The sequence below is a fragment of the Scardinius erythrophthalmus genome (genome assembly GCF_964197995.2).
Source record: "Scardinius erythrophthalmus genome assembly, chromosome: 15".
Taxonomy (NCBI): domain Eukaryota; kingdom Metazoa; phylum Chordata; class Actinopteri; order Cypriniformes; family Leuciscidae; genus Scardinius; species Scardinius erythrophthalmus.
This window is the reverse complement of record NC_138235.1, coordinates 16,586,120-16,606,794: the sequence shown is the minus strand read 5'-3', so window position 1 is coordinate 16,606,794 and position 20,675 is coordinate 16,586,120. Positions and strand designations below refer to the sequence as shown.

The 20,675-nt window shown below is 37.1% G+C and overlaps 1 protein-coding gene across 2 annotated transcripts in view; it reads right to left on the bottom strand.

The window, feature by feature from the left end:
* nkain4 (sodium/potassium transporting ATPase interacting 4) overlaps nucleotides 1-20,675 on the bottom strand; it is a 53,655-nt gene that overhangs the window by 14,501 nt on the left and 18,479 nt on the right. The window contains exons 2-5 of one of the 2 annotated variants that reach the window (XR_014031699.1): nucleotides 19,124-19,261; nucleotides 13,117-13,197; nucleotides 8,226-9,102; nucleotides 6,725-7,234 (exon numbers count right to left, since the gene is read on the bottom strand). Coding sequence is in view for 1 of the 2 variants with exons in the window: in XM_081386684.1 (XP_081242810.1) it covers nucleotides 8,905-9,102; nucleotides 13,117-13,197; nucleotides 19,124-19,261 (417 nt within the window). In the remaining variant the exon portion in view is untranslated. Of the gene's footprint in view, nucleotides 1-6,724; nucleotides 7,235-8,225; nucleotides 9,103-13,116; nucleotides 13,198-19,123; nucleotides 19,262-20,675 lie in introns of those variants that run through there. The other variant, XM_081386684.1, reaches the window with a different exon arrangement.

Sequence of the window (20,675 nt, the reverse complement as noted above, 5' to 3'; positions counted from 1 at the left end):
AAAGTCACAGTCTTAAAGCCAGGACCCTCTGCTTCACTCTTTCAGGCCCACACAATCATCCTCCTGATTCTCAGTTTCTTTCTGCTCTCTGCTGAAAGCCCTGCAGATTTAACCCGTTTTCTCTCTGTAATATGAAGCGTCAGTCCTGCGTTTCATGGGCTGATCATTCGGGTCAAAGGGTAAAGTTGCTGTGAGAGAAGAGGATTCTGGGTCAGTGGCCTTCAACCGCCTCAGGCTGTTTCTCATGCCAGCTAATTCAACGTTCAATCTCTCAGTCTAGTCTTCATAATGCCTTTAATATGAACAGAATTAACTCGAAATTGTTTTTGTAATCATTGGGGAATTTACCTTGAGCTTAAAACTCATTAAAAATGCAATATAAAAGGAAAATAAAATAAATAAATGTGTTTAAGCTTGGGAATTCAGCCAGTATCAGAAAAGCAAAGTCTAACTGGTCTTTAAAATGACGCCAAAATGTGTTCAGCATTTTTATTATGTTTACACAAAACTAGTGTTTTTAAGAAATAATTATAGATATTTTTCCAGAATCTTACACTTTCATTCTTCGTTTTATTACAGGATGGTTATATCACCATGAATTCTGTAATATGATAATCAACATACATTTTTATTCAGAAACTGATTATAAATTGTCTCTAATTAACAAGAAAGTTGCTTGTCATGAATCTCCCTATATTTTCCCGAATTTAGCTATATAAATAGCAATGGATGGGAATAACTTTAGAACTAATTGCATGATGCAGAAAGACCCAGAGAAAGAGAGCTGGTGACTGACAGATCAAACGCCGCTTCTATGCACACGACCTGGTTCTGTCATGATCTCAACAGTCATAAAGCATTTCTGTCTGATCTGAGCTCTGGTTTACTCAGAGTTATTTACACACCTAAGTAATGCTGGGTATAAAATCTATATCACATAAATCACATCACAGGCCTGAGTTTCATTTTCACAGATAACACTTGCAAGAACTTCTATGCCTTAAAAAAACAAAAGTTACTATCCTTATGAATCTCAAAGAGCATTAATAATAGCACATCTCTCCTCAATAATCCGTTTTTATGTACAATTTATGTCTGTAGCACAAACAAAAGTTTAATATTTAGCATGTGTAATAGATAAACCACTTATTCACCTTTATGCACTCAGCTTTACAGTGATAAACAGGAAAATAATGATCAGTGATGCAAACAGACTTCAATTCTGCTGTAAAGCAGCTCTGAAAAGACAATAGTAAACAGTCATCGTTCAGCTGAAATCAGTTCAGTGTCGACTCAGTTCGTGTAGAGTCCATTTCAGCCATGTCATCGTCTGGCTCAGTTCAGTTCAATAGTTCCCGCCCACTTTTTCAGCGACGCTGATTCCGGAAGAATTTTTTCCTTCATTTTTCCCATAGAGATTTTTAAAATAGTCTTAGTCTGTTATAGAGTTATAAGCAATAAACCAACCAACCAGCGAAGAGGTGTATCACATTACAAACTTTCTTTTGATGCAAAAAAGGTTTTGCAAATCGTACAAAAAGACAAAAGGTACAAGACTGTGTACTTAACGGCTTTAATGAGAGAAAGAACTACAATCCCATGAAGCATTGAAAACGGCAAAATATAATAAAAAATTATGGAAAATATAAAACCACTCATTTACAAACGCTGATATATTTTAAGTTTATTGCAAAATATGCGCATATATAGGCTACAAACATTTCAGTATTTTGAGAGCGTAGGGAGATCGACTCAATTATTATGTAGGAGTGGGCGGAGCTAAAGAGCTATTTTGGAGCGCATTGCTCTTTTCGACTCTCTGATTGGTGTAATTTTTTGTACAGCATCATGGGTAATGTAGTTTGTCACCAGGAATTCCACTGTTAATCACAATTATGTTAATAAATAAGTTGAAACACTCTAAAAAAAATTTTGTGTTGTTTCAACCAAATATGGACGAACCCAACTCTGTTGGGTTAACTTTTTTTAATTACATTTTTAACCCAATGGTCAGGTTTGTCCATATTTGACCCAAATTTGTGCTGAAACAACCCAGCATTTTTTAGAGTGAAATAACGCAGGATGACAGCTTCAACAGAAGCAAACAACCTCGTAGCTCACAGTAGGTCTGTCTTTAAAGGCTTATAAGTTATCATTAAAAATCCATTTCCTTATGGAGAAAATTGATGGAGTTCCGTCACATGACCGTCACACTCTATAATGGCAGTGCATTCAATTCAATAATACTGCTGAAAATTAAGTGTTTTAAAGATACAAAAACGGACAAATCCCCAACTCATATCATTATAATCACTATAAAGTTTTGATATATCCCTTATGAAAAAGTGTGCTTAATTCAATTGATTGTTCACTTGTACTTCAAATCTTAAAAGTATATATATATATATATATATATATATATATATATATATATATATATATATATATATATAATATATAAACTGTACTTGCAGATAATATGTAAATATTAACTACTCTAAATATGTAAATACTGAAATAAAGGGCCATTTAAATGTACTTGCATAGTTCACTTTCATGCCTGTTTCTTATTACTAAAGTACACTTTTAAAAAGTTCATTTCATAATAATGTAAAATTAAAAGTTTTACTTTAAAATGCAATTCAAATAATTGTTTTAATAATCTTTTGTCATGCTTTAAAGAAGTACACTTATTGTTCTGCAGACTAATATACTAAAGCACATGTAAAGTACTTGATAATTGTTATTCAGTATACATTTAAAGTAATATTAAAATATAATTTTAAATGTACTACATTGATATTAAAGTGAAATGCATTAATAGAATAACATTCAACTTTTTTAGTTCGTCAAAAATGCTTGTCAGTACACTTTAACCATATTTCAAAGACAATTAAAGTAATTATGAAAATACATAGATACCCTTAAGTCCTACCCAATTGGGTCAAAAACACTCTCTAAAGTTTTGCATTTAATTTAAATTTAAACTATATAACATTTCCATTTAATAATAAACAACATGCAATTAAGAGTCTGAATGCACCACACTTTAGTATGTTATTTGCGTAATAAGTACTCTTTTTAAAAGTATGCTAAAGTGTACTTCTTTCTCACAAAGGACACCCAAGAGTTGCGTAAAGAAAGCAGTCCTCTCTCCACCAGCTGGACCATTAGTCCCAAAACTACACTTCCATTTATTATCTGCTCTCACATACTGTTTTCTGCCTTAGATTTCTCTGGCTGAAGCTGAGAGAGTGAGAGAATGAAAGAGACTGCAGTAATACAGACCCAAAGCCCTGTGAATATACAGGCCTAAAAGACGGACACACGTCACAAATCCTAATGCTGCCTTTGACACACAACCTGATGTTAATAATGAGCGCCCGTGTCACCCTGCTGTGCCTGTGAGTCCAGCTGAATGAGTGTGTGTGCGCCTCTCCATACACTATGCACACACATTTATAGACATATAGCAGTTCTGATGTGTCTCAGTTGCCTGGAGGCAGATTTCACAGCCATATCTCATCAGAATCAGAGCACTCTCAACATCACTTCACAAAAGTGCTCTTACAGCACTTCACACCCAACAGATCTGAGATTGAAAAACCAGGCAAGACTATTCCACCTGCCATGCTAAACAAACGGCTCTCAGAAGTTTGCAGCCGGCCACGTCCAATCCGAAATCCACTTACATTTGTGTGTACATGGAAAGTGATTAAACCACCGCAGGGAGCGAGAGACTTTGAAGTGAAATTTTTCTTAATCATGTTCTCAGGCACGCAGCAACAGTCTGGATGGGCACAAAACAAGCTGAATTTGTGATACGTGACCGTTTTTAAAGCTGCAGTCTGTAACTTTTTTGGGTTAAAAATGATCCAAAATACATTTCTGAGCAAGTACATAACCAGCCAGTGTTCAAAACTATCCACTTGCCTTAGCGCGATTCAAAACGGTAAGCTTGTAATAATGTTTTTAATTCCAGTGGTACTGGTGGATTTCCGCGGAAATGTCTTTGCGTCATTACGTCACATCCGTACACATAAAGAAGGAGTCTCGACTATTAGGCTATATTGTGTGTGAGGATATTGGATCAATTTGATGGCGGATCCAGAAAGGTTCAAACGACAATCACCAGTGACAACTGGAGATTCACCTGTTGTAAAACGCAAAAGACTTCGGACTACAGAAAAAAAGAGACTGCAACCGGGCCAATGCAAAAACAAGGATAAATATTGGAAGGGCATTAAATTTAGTCACGCAATGCAGATGTTGTTAACATTAACAATTTGAGAACAAAGAATAATTTGCATGGTTTGAAGTGATATAAGCGATCGTTAGATTTAATCAGCGCGATTTACTACAATGCTTTTTTTCCCTTAGTTGGTCAAAACAAAAGTGGATGTTACTTGTTCGGATGACATTTTCCAGTGAAAATCCTTATGTTGATCATACTTCCAAAAAGTAGAGTCTGTGATTGCGAATGCCAGTATCCACACCGGCGGTGACTGACGGCCGCACATTCTCCTCAAAACATTGGATTCATCCGCGCTGTGCCGTGCCGAGGCACAACCCACGTAAGGTTGATAATTCCGCGAATAACTGTAATTGCAGATTTCGAACAGAGATGGCGACAAAGAGGAAAAACTACGGACTGCAGCTTTAAAAAAAAAAAAAAAAAGTGTGTTTGTAAATACATCAGGGCCTTAATGCATTATAACTTAACAAAAAAAAAAAATTCCAATGGAGCTTTTGGATGTTTCATAGATTTTCAGTATGGACTTGAACATCTAATTTTCAAGTAAAATGTTCCACAGCTATCTATCGTCTCTCCCTGGGGCAGAGAGCATGATGGGAAAGGAAGTGATGAATTCCCATACCATCCTGACAAGATATTCTTCTCCGTCTGAAGCAGCTGCCTTATCTTGACTTCAGTGTTTTACTGAAGAGAGAAGCAACTGAGATATGAGAGGAAAGAGATGTCAGATGAGAAAATAGTGAGATACTAAGATGGAGGAGGAATGAACTCATCCACCCACATATGCTGATAAAATGGAAAAAGTAAGAGTGAAATCTGAGACACATACTATGAAAGCGGTACAGATTTTTAAAAGGCCAGTAAAAGGAGATCAAAATAACCATCAAAATATGTTGGTTGTCAACCTCAAGAGGTCAAATTAAATGTTATAGGAGCTGCTTTATGCAAAGTTATAGTGCTACAATTGTCATTGAGGGCTGGAAAACAGAAGAACAGCAGGTGGCGTCTGAAGTTTCCACAGGTTCCTCCCTCATGGGTCACACTAATGGGAAAACAGACGCTGGGAGGGATGTACATGAAACTCTCGCAGTCGTTCACCTGTCATCTCTTGTGTGTGTCCTACGATACTTTCTGAAGGTCCTCTTGTGACTGCAAATTCTCAGAAGCTTGAGAACATGACTATTCCCTATAAGTGTTTCAGATAGTGACCTAGTTCTGAAGTTACACACACACACAGAAACATTTATAAAGTATCTGACTCAACTCTGCCTCGCTTGCTCTATCGTTTGCTCTCATAATCCCAAGCAACAAAATTTCTCACACGGGGGACAAATGTTTCTCTCCCAATCTTGCCCGCCACCACAAACATGTCTTGCCTGGTGGGCGAAGTTTTTTTGTTTGCATTGACAATGGTCCAATGATTTTGTGGTGTAATCTGACTTCTGAGAGAGATTCACTTGGCCCTTTATCCATCTTCCCATTCTTCTGAGCGTTTTCTTACTTAATTTCGCAATTCTGAAGGAACCACAAGCTGTGTACTTTGGCCAATGCGGATAAAAATCGCTATTTTTCTAACTAATCTCTGCACTCCCACTGAAGAAGCCTGTATGAACTTTACCCGTGTGTGTGTGTGTGCGCAACTCCCACTTCCTGAAGGCCACTTTGTTCAGCTCTCATCATGAAGCAAGCAGTTCATTGTTGGAACATGAGGGGATAATCATCACTTTCTAGAACCTTCCGGCACTCCTAACCCTTCAGACCACCAAACACGCAGGCTTTATTTCCACAGATTTTGGCTTAGTTCTCTGACAAACACTGCACAACAAGAATGAACAGATTCAGTGTCTGTGTGATATGTTTTGAGACAAAGATGATGAAAGTAAAATAGCACACAGAAAAAAAAAAATGTCATTCTAAAAATATATTTCTATTTAAAATAACGATTTTTTATTTGAATATATTTTAAAATGTAATTTATTCCTGTGATCAAATCAGAATTTTCAGCATCATTATTCCAGTCTTCAGTGTCACAGAAATCATTTTAATAAGCTGATTTGATGCTCAAGAAACATTTCTGATTATTATCAATGTTGAAAACTTAATATTTTTTATTAAGGATTTTTTTTAAATGGAAATCTTCTTTTAACAATAAATGTTTTACTCTCCTTATTGATCAATTCAAAAAATATTAATTTATTTTAAAAAAAATTACTGACCACACAGTATATTATATTATTTTATATTATATTATAAGCAGCGTAGCAGATTTGTTGGGTTTAGAGGCATGTGTTTGCAAATGTCACTTTGTTTAATATTTAGCTTGCAATGACATTCTGATATTATAAGTGTGGCTTAAGTGTCCATATACTTTTGGAGGCAACCTTTAGTCAGTAATTGTATCCCTTAAAACTCCTCTTTGATCGCCAAAATGAAATATTTAATTGTTTTTTCCTTGAATTTTTTTTTCTTCATGCCTTAAAATAGCTTGAATGTAACTCTACACCCTTGCCTCATTTAGTATGCGTGGTTCTATGAATATGCTAATGAGCCCGGCCTCCACTCACTCACACCAGCTCAGAGATCCACTCGTTGACAATCACACGTTGACCTGATTGGTTACAAGGTAGTTTGTGACGTCAGAAACCCCAGTCGATTTCAAACCACGTTTTTGAGACGGTCTTTGTTTCACTGCAGTTTTAAGGAGAAAAAACTCCGCAATGGTGTTGACTTGTGAATTTGCACATGGTTTGTCTTAAAGGATTAGTTCACCTCAAAATGAAAATTTCCTGATAATTTACTCACCCAAATGCCATCCAAGATGTTCATGTCTTTCTTTCTTCAGTGGAAAATAAATTAAGTTTTTTGAGGAAAACATGTCAGGATTTTTCTCCACACAATGGACTTCAATGGCAACCATGTTGCAATGTTGAAGTTCAAATCAATGCAGTTTCAAAGGGCTCTGAAATGCTTCAAAGGACTCTGCACGATCCCAGTCGAGAAATAAGGGTCTTGTCTAGCGAAACGATCGGCCATTTAAAGCAGGGCTATGCAGTTTCGGGAATTTCTTCGCTGTATTCTCGCTTTTTGCTCGCAGGTTTCTCTATAGAGCTCCCCCTACAGCTTCGGAATAGATATTTGACAACGCTGTCGAAAAACTCGTTGGCGACTCTCAGATACCAGAGGCTATAGATCAACGACATTAAAGCAGATGGGACATTCTTTAAAACGTCTTCTTCATTCGGGTTCGAACAGTGTGAGGGAGCGCAATAATGATCGAATTTTAATGGCGTAAAGCATTTCGTTACATCGCAAGACCTGATATCACGCGATACTTCCTGACGCTGAGGCGGCCCGCCGGCCAAAAGTTGCAAGGGTGGTTTTTCGGCTCACAGGCGCTTGGGGGATGCGAGACGACCACCATTCAACCCGAAAAAAGTCATATAACTATTCCAATGACTCCGAAGCTGTTCGGTTAAGGTAAAAAAGTTACTTAGTCCACCTTTAAAAAATAAAATAAAAAATTATATACTTTTTAACCACAATTGTTCGTCATGTGCTGGTCTGCGACGCACCATGTACTACGTCATCACGTTGAAAAGGTCACGAAAAAATAAATAAATAATAATAATAAATTAAAACAAAGATGTCGGACGATTCTGAAGTTGGAAGAGAAAATGAGATGGAATTTTTCACCCTTCCCTACCTTTCTGAACCGGAGTATACAGACAAAAAACTTAGAAAGATGACGAGACTCGTGACCTTTCTAACGTGATGACGCAATGCGTGGTGCGTCGCAGACCAGCACAAAAGATGAACAATTGTTGTTAAAAAGTATATATATATATATATATATATTTTTTTTTTTTTTTTTTTTTTTTTGAAAAATGACAGATCGTTTCGCTAGATAAGACCCTATTCCTCAGCTGGGATCGTGCAGAGCCCTTTGAAGCACTTCAGAGCCCTTTGAAACTGCACTGATTTGAACTTCAACATTCTGGTTGCCATTGAAGTCCATTGTGTGGAGAAAAATCCTGAAATGTTTTCTTGGATCATCTTGGATGGCATTGGGGTGAGTAAATTATCAGGAAATTTTCATTTTGAGGTGAACTAATCCTTTAAAGCACATTAAAAACACCACATAAACATATAAACAACATTAAAAGCTGGATTTTCACCACAGGGGGGCTTAAAGTCAACAAAACAAATCCCTTTAAGAAAATGCGCTCACAGTCCTTCTGTTTTGCTGCCTGCTGATTATAATCCACTGAGTTTGCCCAACTAAACCTGGAGCCGTGCCAGACCTCGACTCAAGAGGGCCACTTCAGCACAACAGCAGCGTTTTACACGTGTGTGCTGTATTTAGGGCACACTTTAAACTGGTGTGGTTTTTAAAGACTGGTTGAGTGTAGAGAGACAGGCAACGTTTTCTCATACAGTCATGAAAAAGCACCATTAGGATGGAAGTGTGTCTGGAAAAACTTGTATTATGAAAACCCTTTCAGTTATGCTATATAAAAGTGTGTGGTGACCATAAACTGTTGAAAAAACAGGGTTGTTGGACTATTGAGGAATGCTTATTGAGTGTTTCAGCTTTTCTACATGCCTTGGCATATCATTAGTTTGTGTGCGTGTGTTTTGGAGTGACTTACGGAGGTGAGGATTTGGAGGCCGCAGTGGAGGACTTCGATGTACTGGTACTCCAGCAGGCAGCCCATGATGGATATATAGGACTGTGCATCCGCACCGCGATCTCCGCTGGAGGGGATCTCTTTTCGGACACATCCCGGCCCGTGCTCGCTCCACCAGGAGTGGTGTGCCGAGATGTTAAAGGTCAAGAGGTCGCTGTCCTGAAAGGAAAGAGGGGAGTCGTCGTCGTCAGCCACAATATAACCGATAAGGGAGTGTGCGCTGTAAAGCATGCATGCATAATTTAACACAGGGCAGACAAAGAATCTGATCCATAAACATGAGAGGGAGGAAAGACAAGTATATATACAAAAAAGGAAGGAAACACATATTTATTATTTATTTGCTGTGATTATATTTAGAACCAGTTTTAAACATAAAACCGAATAAAATGAGGTAAAATCTGTAATGAAGCCTGTTATGAATCAGTTATTCACAGCCACAATTGTTTTCTCTGGTCATGTATTGTTGCCATTCACACACCATCTACAATGTGCTGTTAAATCTCTCATATCATTTGTCCAGAAATCACTTTTATCCAGCTGTGGGAAAAATACAGAAGTCTACTTCTAGTTAGGGCCAGACGACAGTGTATTTTTGGCAATATAAAATTACCCAATATTGTGAATTTTGTGATGATTTTAACATGCCATTTATTTAGCAATTATCATTTACCATCACAGTAAAACATCTCTAATAGAATAGCTATAAAATTTATTTTTAAACCATTAATTGCCATGCATAAGATGAACAATTAGTTCATGGACATTTGTGCATGGCATTTTACATATTTTTATACTATAATAATAATAATAATAAATGTTTTATATATAATATATATATATATATATATATATATATATATATATATATATATATATATATACATACAGTACTGTGCAAAAGTCTTAGGCATGTTAATATTAAAACCTTTCATCAAAGTTAAAAAGTATTTTCACCTTTACATCCCAGCCCAACTATGATTTTAGGAAAAAAGTTGTACCACAATTTATTCTATTTATTCGACAACATATCAATTTAACTAATTCCCAATTCACATGTTCCTGCAAATTAAGTGAATTATGTGTCTGTGTCTGTTCACGTGGTCCTGAACGCTGCATGTTGCTGCAAACGCTCTTCATCACGGATACGTGTACATCAGATGTAATGGATTCTGTCAATCCACACAGTTCTCTGGCTGCATGAGATGAATGACACTTGTCAAAACCAAAACTTATGGACTTTCCTGTGCTTATTAGAGAGTAACTCGTCCTTGACCTCTTTCTGGCTAATGGAGGCACAGAGGCGTTTGTCCCCTTTATCATCAGTAGGCATTATCATTATACGCGTCACTATATGTCATAGAGAAGAGTGTGTGTTTGGGTAGGGGGTCGATACAGACCGTCCTGTCTCGTATTTAATCACAGTCACAGTGTGAGACTGACAGCCACAGCCTGCGGCCATGCATGAGAGGACAACCCCACCAAAACACCTCAATCAATGAGACCGAGAGAAAGAGAGAGTCCCAACCACTTAATATTCTTCTCCTCTTCAGTAAAAGTACACGTCTCATGTTCAGTGAGTTAATATGGTACTCCATTATCTGAATGTGACAGATTTTTTTCACAGTCATGTTGTGTGCAGAATTATCGTAATTCTGAAACTCAGTGGTCTGCGTTCTGATTGCGTTCGCTGAATTTCTGTTTCTATGGCAGCACTCGAGGCTAACATAGATCTATGCAGCTTTGGTGTCGATGATAGCAAAAAACTTCATCACTAAGCCACCTCGATTTGCTCATGAAATATTAGAGATCTAAGAAAGAGCATTGTGTGGTGTTCTTCTGAAATTATGTATCATTATTAATAGTCACCTTTTTTTTTTTTTTTTTTTGGATCATTAGTCATTCAACCCTTCCTAAACACTGCAAGTGTATTGATGCTGACAGGCATGGAGGTGCATTTTATAATTTATCCACTCAAAAAATCTATTGATTGAGACTTTATTGAATTATATGAACAAGTTTGACTCATTCATTTTGATTTGCACATCATTTCCTCTTGACCATGGCAAGGCTTCATCTCACACAATTTTTTGCCTGTATTTCATACAGGATTCATACAGAGTACTGGAAGTTTAGAAAATTCTTGATTTTAACCGTTATTTTTACAAGGTTTGAAATGTGCTTGAATGCTTTTCAAAGATTTCAATCGGTGTATTTTGTACTACCTGGAATCCAAGGCTGTTATATTTTATTACAAACATCTTTGAAAAGCACTGACTGCCACTGCTTGATATGATAAACATTGCGAGATAGACAGATATGATCAAATATTGTGAGACAGAAAGACTGGTATATTGTGTGTGCGTGTGTGTGTGTGTGTAAGTGAGAGAGAGAGAGAGAGAGAGAGAGAGAGAGAGAGAGAGACACAGACACAGACACAGACAGACAGACAGGTATATTGTGTGTGTGTGTGTGTGTGTGTGTGTGTGTGTGTGTGTGTGTGTGTGTGTGTGTGTGTGTGTGTGTGTGTGTGTGTGTGTGTGTGTGTGTGTGTGTGTGTGTGTGTGTGTGAGAGAGAGAGAGAGAGAGAGAGAGATAGACACAGACAGACAGACAGACTGGTATATTGTGTGTAAGAGAGACAGAAAGATATGATAAACACTGAGACAGACAGACAGATAAATGAATTGAGAGACAGACAGAAAAACAAGCAGACAGAATCTACTGTAATGTCAGACTGTTTGCTATTCTTCTCCTGACGGTCCAGTTGCAATCAATCTAACAATGGGGGGGTCCTCAAAGCAGGATGATATTATCATATTGTGTATCGTTCTCTGTATGACAGTACAGACACGCAGTGGGACAGTCATATTTACAGGCGTTGTGGTGGGCCGAGTCAATGAAACGGGCTGAATAATGGGGTGTTACGGGGAGCAGGTGGCAGAGGGCCGGGCTCAGGCATTAACCCAACAGATGGACACACAGCGCTCCCTCACTGCTACATATGGACAGCAGGAGGACAAGCGGATAATGGAGAAAACACACACACACATATAAACACACACGGACAGAAAAGAAAGGATCAATGCGCTTCTACTCGCTGCTTTCTGGACAGCAGATTTGTCTGAAACAGCTCATGAATATTCATGTAATCTGACTTTACAGAGGTTGGGGGGGTTTGGGAGAAGGACGTCCCACCTGTGACAGCACAGAAAAAAAAGGGAGGGAGTGACGGAGCGTGACTGTGTGAGACAGAGGGAGAAGAAGATGAGGATAAAAGGAAAAACAAAAACAAAGGTGGGATGAAATGTAACAGCATACGCTTTCCAATTTCTTTTGTTGTTAAGGTCCAAGTCGTGAGTCCAATTAAACAGCCCTCTTCCTTATGAGCAATGAACAAACCAAAAAAATCCAATAAGTATGACCCAGGCATCAGATTTTTGGCCAATTATTCCCTTTGTCCTGGGATAATCTGCGCCATTTCGCCCCAAGCAACTGTGGCAACAGTGAAAAAGAGTTTTAATTCTGATATAACAGCAGTTCATTACACATGTACCAGATTTACTCAGCATGCATCTATGAGACTTTAAAATGTTCTCATCCAGTCTCACTACAACTTCTGAAAGAGGATAAGTGCCTTTCATTGTGGGAACAAGAAATCTGAGTCCAGGAAACTGGGCCAAGCAAGAGTCAAAAACAAGCACACACACACCGAGAGTAGAATGTGTAAATTATACAGCGAGCTTGTTTCTCACTGCTTACACACTTGGGGCAGAGTGTTTATGTCCATGACCTGTCAGCACTTGTAGAGAGAAGTGTATCATGGGATGGGTTAGGGATAACACACAACGGCTCTCTGCTATTGCTTTTCTAAAAGGCTCTCATCTGATTTCAAGACACTTAATAGGCTAGTTCACACAGAATGGGTTTTTGCTGTTAAAAATGTGAGAAGCATGCCAGTGGAATGGAAAAAAGTGCAAAATCTAGAGATGCATTACAAACCTAAGAGTAAGACACTTGGTAACCAAAGACACAAAGTACATCTAGTCAGACAGTCTGTAAAAACATCCTAAATGGTGCCATTTATCTGTAAAACAGGGTCATTAAAATGCCTCATACTCCTAAACATTAACAGCTGACCCATGTGTGACTTTAGGCGGGAATCTCTCTTACCTTCGACAGACCTCCAACCTCCAGGTAGAAGCAGATGATAAAGACGTTCCAGGCCACCCACACTGCTGTCCACACCGTATACTGTCAAAAAGATGGACAATTCATTACTCTCTCAACACACCGCACTCAAAACACAGACTATGCTCTATGAAACATACGTGAAAATACGCCACAATGTACTTTGTTAACATAAGATGTTTTATGTACATAGGACTGCACATTTTAGAGTGGCCTTTTACTGTGGCCAGCCTAAGGCACACCTGTGCAATAATCATGCTGTTTAGTCAGCATCTTGATATGCTACACCTGTGAGGTGGATGGATTCTCTCGGCAAAGGAGAAGTGCTCACTAACACAGATTTAGACAGATTTGTGAACAATATTTGAGAGAAATAGGCCTTTTGTGTTCAGCTCATGAAAAATGGCGGCAAAAAAAGTGTTGCGTTTATAATTTTGTTCAGTGTATATTGCTTAATTATTCAAAGTTTTTGGGTTTGTTGTGACACATAAAATACAGTTTTAAAGGGATAGTTCACAAAAAAATATATCTGTCATCATTTACTCATGCAAATATAACTTGTATAATTTTATTCAGAGAATAAAAGAAGATATTTTGGTGAACTTTGTCAATACAATGAAAAAGCTCTAAAATAACATTGGACCCCATTGACTTTCATATAATAAAAATAATATATATTTGTATATATTTACGTTCCACAGGAGTAAACACTGACAATTTCCATGTTATATCACATTATATCAATACAATTATTCAGTACCATAGTATAGATCAAAGTACCATGGTATTACCATCACTGAGCCTCTGTACCATCACATATGAGTACTCTTATGCAAGGGATAACTGGCAATTCTCTATCTAGTTCAAACTTAACCTGTTCCACTACCAGTAACATCAGAGCTGTTTTCTCAGAGTATACGGGAAACAAGTAGATGCTTGAAAACATCCGCAGTGAGTGTGTTTGGATTTAACGCCCTTCTTTTAAACAGGCTCTTATCTTTTAACTCCAGATTTGTATCTTTCTTTGTTCTTCTTTTATAGCAGTACATCTCATTTGAACACCAAGCCTTGTGTCTTCCTGGTCGTTTGTACTTTTGTTTCCCACACACAAACACAATACAAGCCTATAAATCCCATTGAAATATAAATCTGAATTAGTGCTGCTTGTATATAAACTCTCAGAAAGAGAATTTTGTTTTGTTTTGTTAATATAACGAAGCAGATAGTACTCATGGGGAGTCTAAAGAGAATACAGAAATGTATGCCGCACAAGTGTAAAAATGGATCTCAGGTTTCCTGTCAGTCCCTTATGGAAGACCAGCTTGAGACTGCTTTATAGAAAAAGTTTCACCAAACTGCAAAAGAGATATTTTTCATAACGCCCTCCACTGGGAATTCCTCCACTGATATACAAAGATCAGAGGAATACTTTGTCTGAGGCTTTTTTTGCATTGAGGATAACTGAGCTTACAAAGTTTAAAATGGAGCAAACTCGCAAAACTTTATATGGAGCCAATGCCATCCACTTATTAAAGAATAACATTACATTACATTAGCCATAACATTACTAAAGATTCATCCAGCCACAGAGAAAAGTAGTCCCACCTCAAAGGACAACTTAGCTAACCTTACAGATCAAATAACAATGACTTTAACAGTGCTTTTCTGCTCGTAAACGCTCGGGTTCAATTGCCTCGTTAACTTACACTGACTGTAAACATGTTACTGTAAATGCTCTTAAATTTTGACTGAGGGATGAGTCAATTAACCCTCAAACACATACCTAGAGTCTTTATTGACACGGGACGTCATTCACTACCCTCCCGTTCATTCATTTTTTTAAAGTTAGACATCAACCTACTCAGTATTCCTCAATCTATTCATTATAAACAATATAATCAGAAAATACATATAAAAGTATGTGTCTGTTTTCTAATTAATGTTTGTAAAAAGTGTATAGGGTCGCTAGTGACCCAAGTTATGTAATAGTGTAAGTATATTTTTTCAGCACAACAATAATTGAATCTCTGATGACTCAATATGTTCACCTTTATTCTGCAAGGTGGCAATGTCTGATACACAATGATGAAGTGACGTTTCACTCATTGTTAACGCAGGCAGAAATAATAGAAAGAATCAATAGGCAAAACTTTAAATGGCTCAGCGATTTACCGCAGAGCAAGTACTGAACTATATCAAATATTAGTGTCTCTTGTCACTTGATGACAGATCGCTGGATCTGGTGAAAAAGCTGTCAGTGATCAAAATATTGATTTTGAAGACATTGAAACCGATAGTTTTGAGAGAATATGGTGGAGATGATGAATATGAGCCAGATGCTTAAATGTACTGGGGAATGAGCTCTGATGGTAAAACACGTCTGCTCAAATTAAACTTAATATGCTTTATTTTATTAATATATCAAGAGAGTTTTATACTATTGCAGCATTTACAGATTCATCATTAGATATAGATCCGGGCCAATAAAGTCCTGAATATGATAGAATGATTGGTAAAACATTTATTAAGTTTAAGTTGTTTTTAACTCTGATTATCTTGTTTGACAGGATACTGCATCTATTCATGACTCAGAAACAAAAAAAGACAAACAGGTCAGCAAGACGGAGACATCTGTCTCTCAGAAGTTGAATGTCTTGAAGGGAAACAATACACCTCAGACAGCATGATTCACATGTCAGATCACTATTATATAGTGACTAGTGTAATTCTAACCTGTTGTGAAGCAGAATGAGTCTCTATAACACATGACACGGACACAAGCCTGAGCAATACTCCTCACCATTCCCAGGAGTCTCAGAACCGCAAGTCTTGCTTCCAGGCTCGTCTATCATTTCTGTCTTCAACACTTTTTCAATGCTTTGTTCCATTCGTGGCTTCTCGACTTTTTACAACATGACTTTGGTTAACTTGACATTTCTACTCACCATGTGAGAATTTTGTGTTCATTTAACATTTTAGTGCAATCAAATGTATAAGAACAACTCAGTGTTGTTAAGTGCAAGTTAAATGGAAAATAATTGCTTATTAAGATCTTGCTGTGTACTCCAATTAAATGGTTTCAGAGTTTTATTCACATAAGAGGTAGTAGAATCATTTACATTTAGGTGAAGAATGTCTTGAAAATGGATGACAAGCCACATAATGAAGTGTTTTGAGGGTATTCCTGCAGCTCAAATAGTAAAGCATGACGTTAGCAACATAAAGATAATGTATCTGATTCCAAAAAAAGCAAAAAATTATCTTTGATCAAGTGTCTTTGAATAAAAGCATCAGCCAAATGCATACCTTTAAATGTGTTTTTTCAGGCTCTACTAGAATAGGTTTTCAAGCTTGAATGTTTAAAAACACATTATTTTTCACATATTTTCCATTGTTGTAGCTCCTCTCTTCCCAGTCTGTCAATAACACTCTGTTTAGTTCCTGTCTCTATGAAGCCCCTCCCTTCTGAAAAGTGCACTGTGCTCTGATTGGTCAGCTGGACCAGTGTGTTGTAATTGGTCAACCGCTTGCGTGTTTAAGAAATGTCACGCCCTTTTACCATAACCACATTTTTTAACACACTACTAACTCAAATCAACCAGGCTTCGTCCCCTATATTTAGCGCATGTCCTGGGCAGGAACTATTAAAATGAGGAATATTGTGACGCGTTTGTTCCAGAAAGAAAACTCAATGGAGACGTTTCAGTGTAACTGATATAAATAACAACTCCATTTGGAGTGACTTTGCAGAAATCTTTCCAGCTCAAACAGCAACATTACACACTAAAGAAATGTATTTAGTGCATACTGAGCAAAATACAATGTACATTTTAACAGTAAATGAAAAAGTATGCATTTTGCAATGATAAATGTTTTAAACAATAGTAATTGGTTGTCACATGATTTCAAGTTTCTTACATCTAGATGGGAGGGTTATTAATATTTTTTTTATTATTAAATTTTGTGGCTGATATCACTTGTAGTTCATTTGTCACGTTAAAAATTGAAGAACATTTTATTGTGGAATACATTCTTCCATATATAATAGACATTTTGCCAAATTTAGTAGGTCATCGTTTTTCGAACCATGCAGAAAATGTGCATACTTTGTAAACTATACTATATTCATAAATAAATTATAATCTAAATTAATGTAGCCATAATAATAATTAGAGTATTATGCTATTTCCAACAAAGCCATGGTTTAGCTATATGTAAACTAAAGGCTATTGATTATTAAAGAACTGTTTGAATATTAAAATTCCTAAAATAGCTTGCTTCCCGTCTCATCAGCTAAACCAAAGGCTTGATAATCCTGTTGAACTTGAAGTGAAGCTGCATCGTGGATTGACCCAGCGAGGAACTGAAGGGAACTGGACTCTAATCATTTAATTCATGGTAATTAGTTGCAGATTTAGGGGATTAAAATGTCATACAATGTGTCAAAGTATAAGGCCGGTCCAGTGTCTGCGGGGAGTCCGTTATCAGCAGAGGCATGCTGTCTTTGATCAACAGTAAGCAGATTTGCATGTGCCGCAAACATTATGTGCATATATGCATTTCTAGAAACTGTCTGTCATAAAGGAACAGATCTGGACTGACACCTGTTATTAAACTGATTTTTAGCATGGTTTGGGGAATCTCACAAAACCTGTCAAGAACAATATTAAATAATATTTTGATGAAAATGAAGCCTAGTTTTTGGACCACTAAGATTTTTTTTGTGTGTGTGCATGCGTGTGCGCATTTCATGACAAGTCCTATTATCTTGATGGAATGTGTAAGGGATAAACGTACAGTACATCATCATCTTGCATCACCCTGAAGGGATTTATTCTGAGATAACAACCGCCTGGATACATTCTCCTGCTTATTACACAGCTCTTGCCACATAAGTAAATAATTAGACATGAAATATCGATCTGAGACGAAATATTTTATTAGCTCTTTAAACGCAAAGCTTACACGGAGAAAGCAGTTGCTAGCAAGTGGCAAGTTCAAACTAGACGAACATTTAAGAGATACAGTACAGTCATACCACTTATTGCATGGCATTTCACCACATAAATAACCATGTGGATAAAGATATTGATATGAGATTAAACTATTTTAAAGCAAAGACTATAGAATTACACAAGACGTGTCACTTGTGTTGTTTTGAATGGGGGAAAGTGCAACACTCAATATGGTGGAATAAGTCCCGCCTTCTAAATAAGAGCCAATCGGCGATTGGTAAAGTCATCGCATCACTCACGCTGCCATTAGAAGCTCTGGTTCCTATAGAAACAGTCAGATGCACTTCCACATGCGCATTAACTTGATCCAGCCTGAAAAATTTTGTTTTCTGTCATGATTCGAACGTTTATTAAACAAAATTTATGAGACAGTTGTTGACAGATTTCATTGGTGATGTGAAATATAAAATTTAATAGTAAGCTTGGCCAACAGTTTTGGAGAGTTTGATGTTTCCCCAATCAAAAATATAGGAGCTGCACTTGCATGCCCGAGAGGCGTTTCAAAGATGGCCACCGAGTGAAATGACTTGACACAATTAAAAAACTGTATACAAAATATTGCTTTGAGTTTCAATTTTTTATTAGTTCACCAAACGCAAAACTTCCACGAAGAAAAAACGTTCCTAGCAAGCAATTTCAATAATCCGGATGAGCCTGTGTTATCAGTTTTTACTGGTTGTTATCAGGGAATAACATAATGCTGGTATATCAAGTATTCCATAGAGCAGTGTAATAAAAACATTTACATTAGGGCTATTGTCCTTAATAAAAACTGTTAAAAACATTTCTGTTAATTGAAATAAAGCTGAAATAAAATAAAATATATATATTTATTAGCTGAAAAACTTGTGTGTGTGTCTGTGTGTGTGCGCATTTCTTTTATTTGTATCACAGTCAAATTTTGGTGATAAAATGTGACCCGAACAGTTTTTGTTAGATTTACTTAGTTCTGACTAATTAAAAGCAGCACTTACCACCACTATGTAGCGAGGTCTGTACTGAATGGTGCCAAACAAGCCCAGGATGACAACCAGGATGTGGAAGAAGTTAGCAAGGATAGGAGCCCACTGATAGCCCAAGAAATCAAACACCTGCCTCTCCAATGCCACCATCTGAGAGAGAGAGAGAGAGAGAGAGAGAGAGAGAGAGAGAGAGAGAGAGAGAGAGAGAGAGAGAGAGAGAGAGAGAGAGAGAGAGAGCATATATTTACATGAATGATTCATGTGAGGAATGATTTGAAATACAAGTTTAAAGAATGCTGGTACAACTAATTTGCATGATAATTTTTTTCCATTTAGTCTTTGATCATTTTGGCTGGAGGACTATTTTTTGACACAAAGAGACTTCTTTATATGTCAAACTCTTAAACTGCAAACACTTTTTGCAGAAACTAGAACGACAGAACATCTCAGTAATGTTTCTTTCAAATTCATATGATCTGTGAAATAATAAATAATAATAAAAACATCTGGAGCGCAACATCAAACACCTTTCAGACGCACAAAACTTGAACAGAACAATCTTTATCGCCACACATTTGGAGTCAGCGGAAAAATTCCTGATCGTTTCAATAATGGCATACAGACTATCAATTTTACCTGCATCTTACAGGCTTTTTAACCTACTTAACCTTTTAAAAAAGCTGTTAGCATGACTTTCAGCCATAATTGTGGTTCAAGAGTTGTTTAGCAACAGACAACCAATCATTGACTTCCTCAAAATTTTCATTAAATATTCAGCGTCTAAACATATCGAACATAACAAGTACACTTACTTAGTCAACAATTTTTGCTTTTCTGACTGTTGTTGATTATCACATAAAATACAAAAATAACAATTGGAGAACATTTTTATTAGGTTATATCACACACACACACACACACACACACACACACACACACAAATCTTCTTGCAACATTCTGGAATACATTAAGTCCAAGAACATTAGGAATTGGTTTCCAAAGAAATAATCAAAGGGGAACTGTACTAACATTAGGGGAACATTCTGTATTTGATAGGCTGGAGTGATTAGACATTCCCACAAATGGACAAGCAGTTATAAAACATCGGTGCTTTTCATGCACTTGTCCAATTAACATTTTTAAGTTTCTAAATATGCAAATATGTTATCGCAGAAATAACAAATATGCAGTCAGTGTGAAATCCCATCATGAAAGTGGTTTAGAAGAGAGATTTTGATTCAAAAACTCCGCAATAAAACGTAAGTTTGCATTAATGTAATGGCTATTTCTTCAAACGCTCTTCAGCTGGTTCTGAAGAATCACCTCTGAATAATAATCAAGCATCTCAAAGTGGCCCTTAAAACGAACACATCAAACAACGTTACTCAAGAGTGTGTGGACAGTCCCCTGATAGAGGAACACAAGGGTGGTGAGTACAGACAAGTGAGCGCGTCCTGCTGTAAACGCTGTTTAATGAGAATCCAGTGAGAGTGTGACGTGTGTGTCGCGAGCTGGAGGGCCGACGGCTGCCGTGAGAAGATGAAAGAGGAACAGAGGAAAAGAG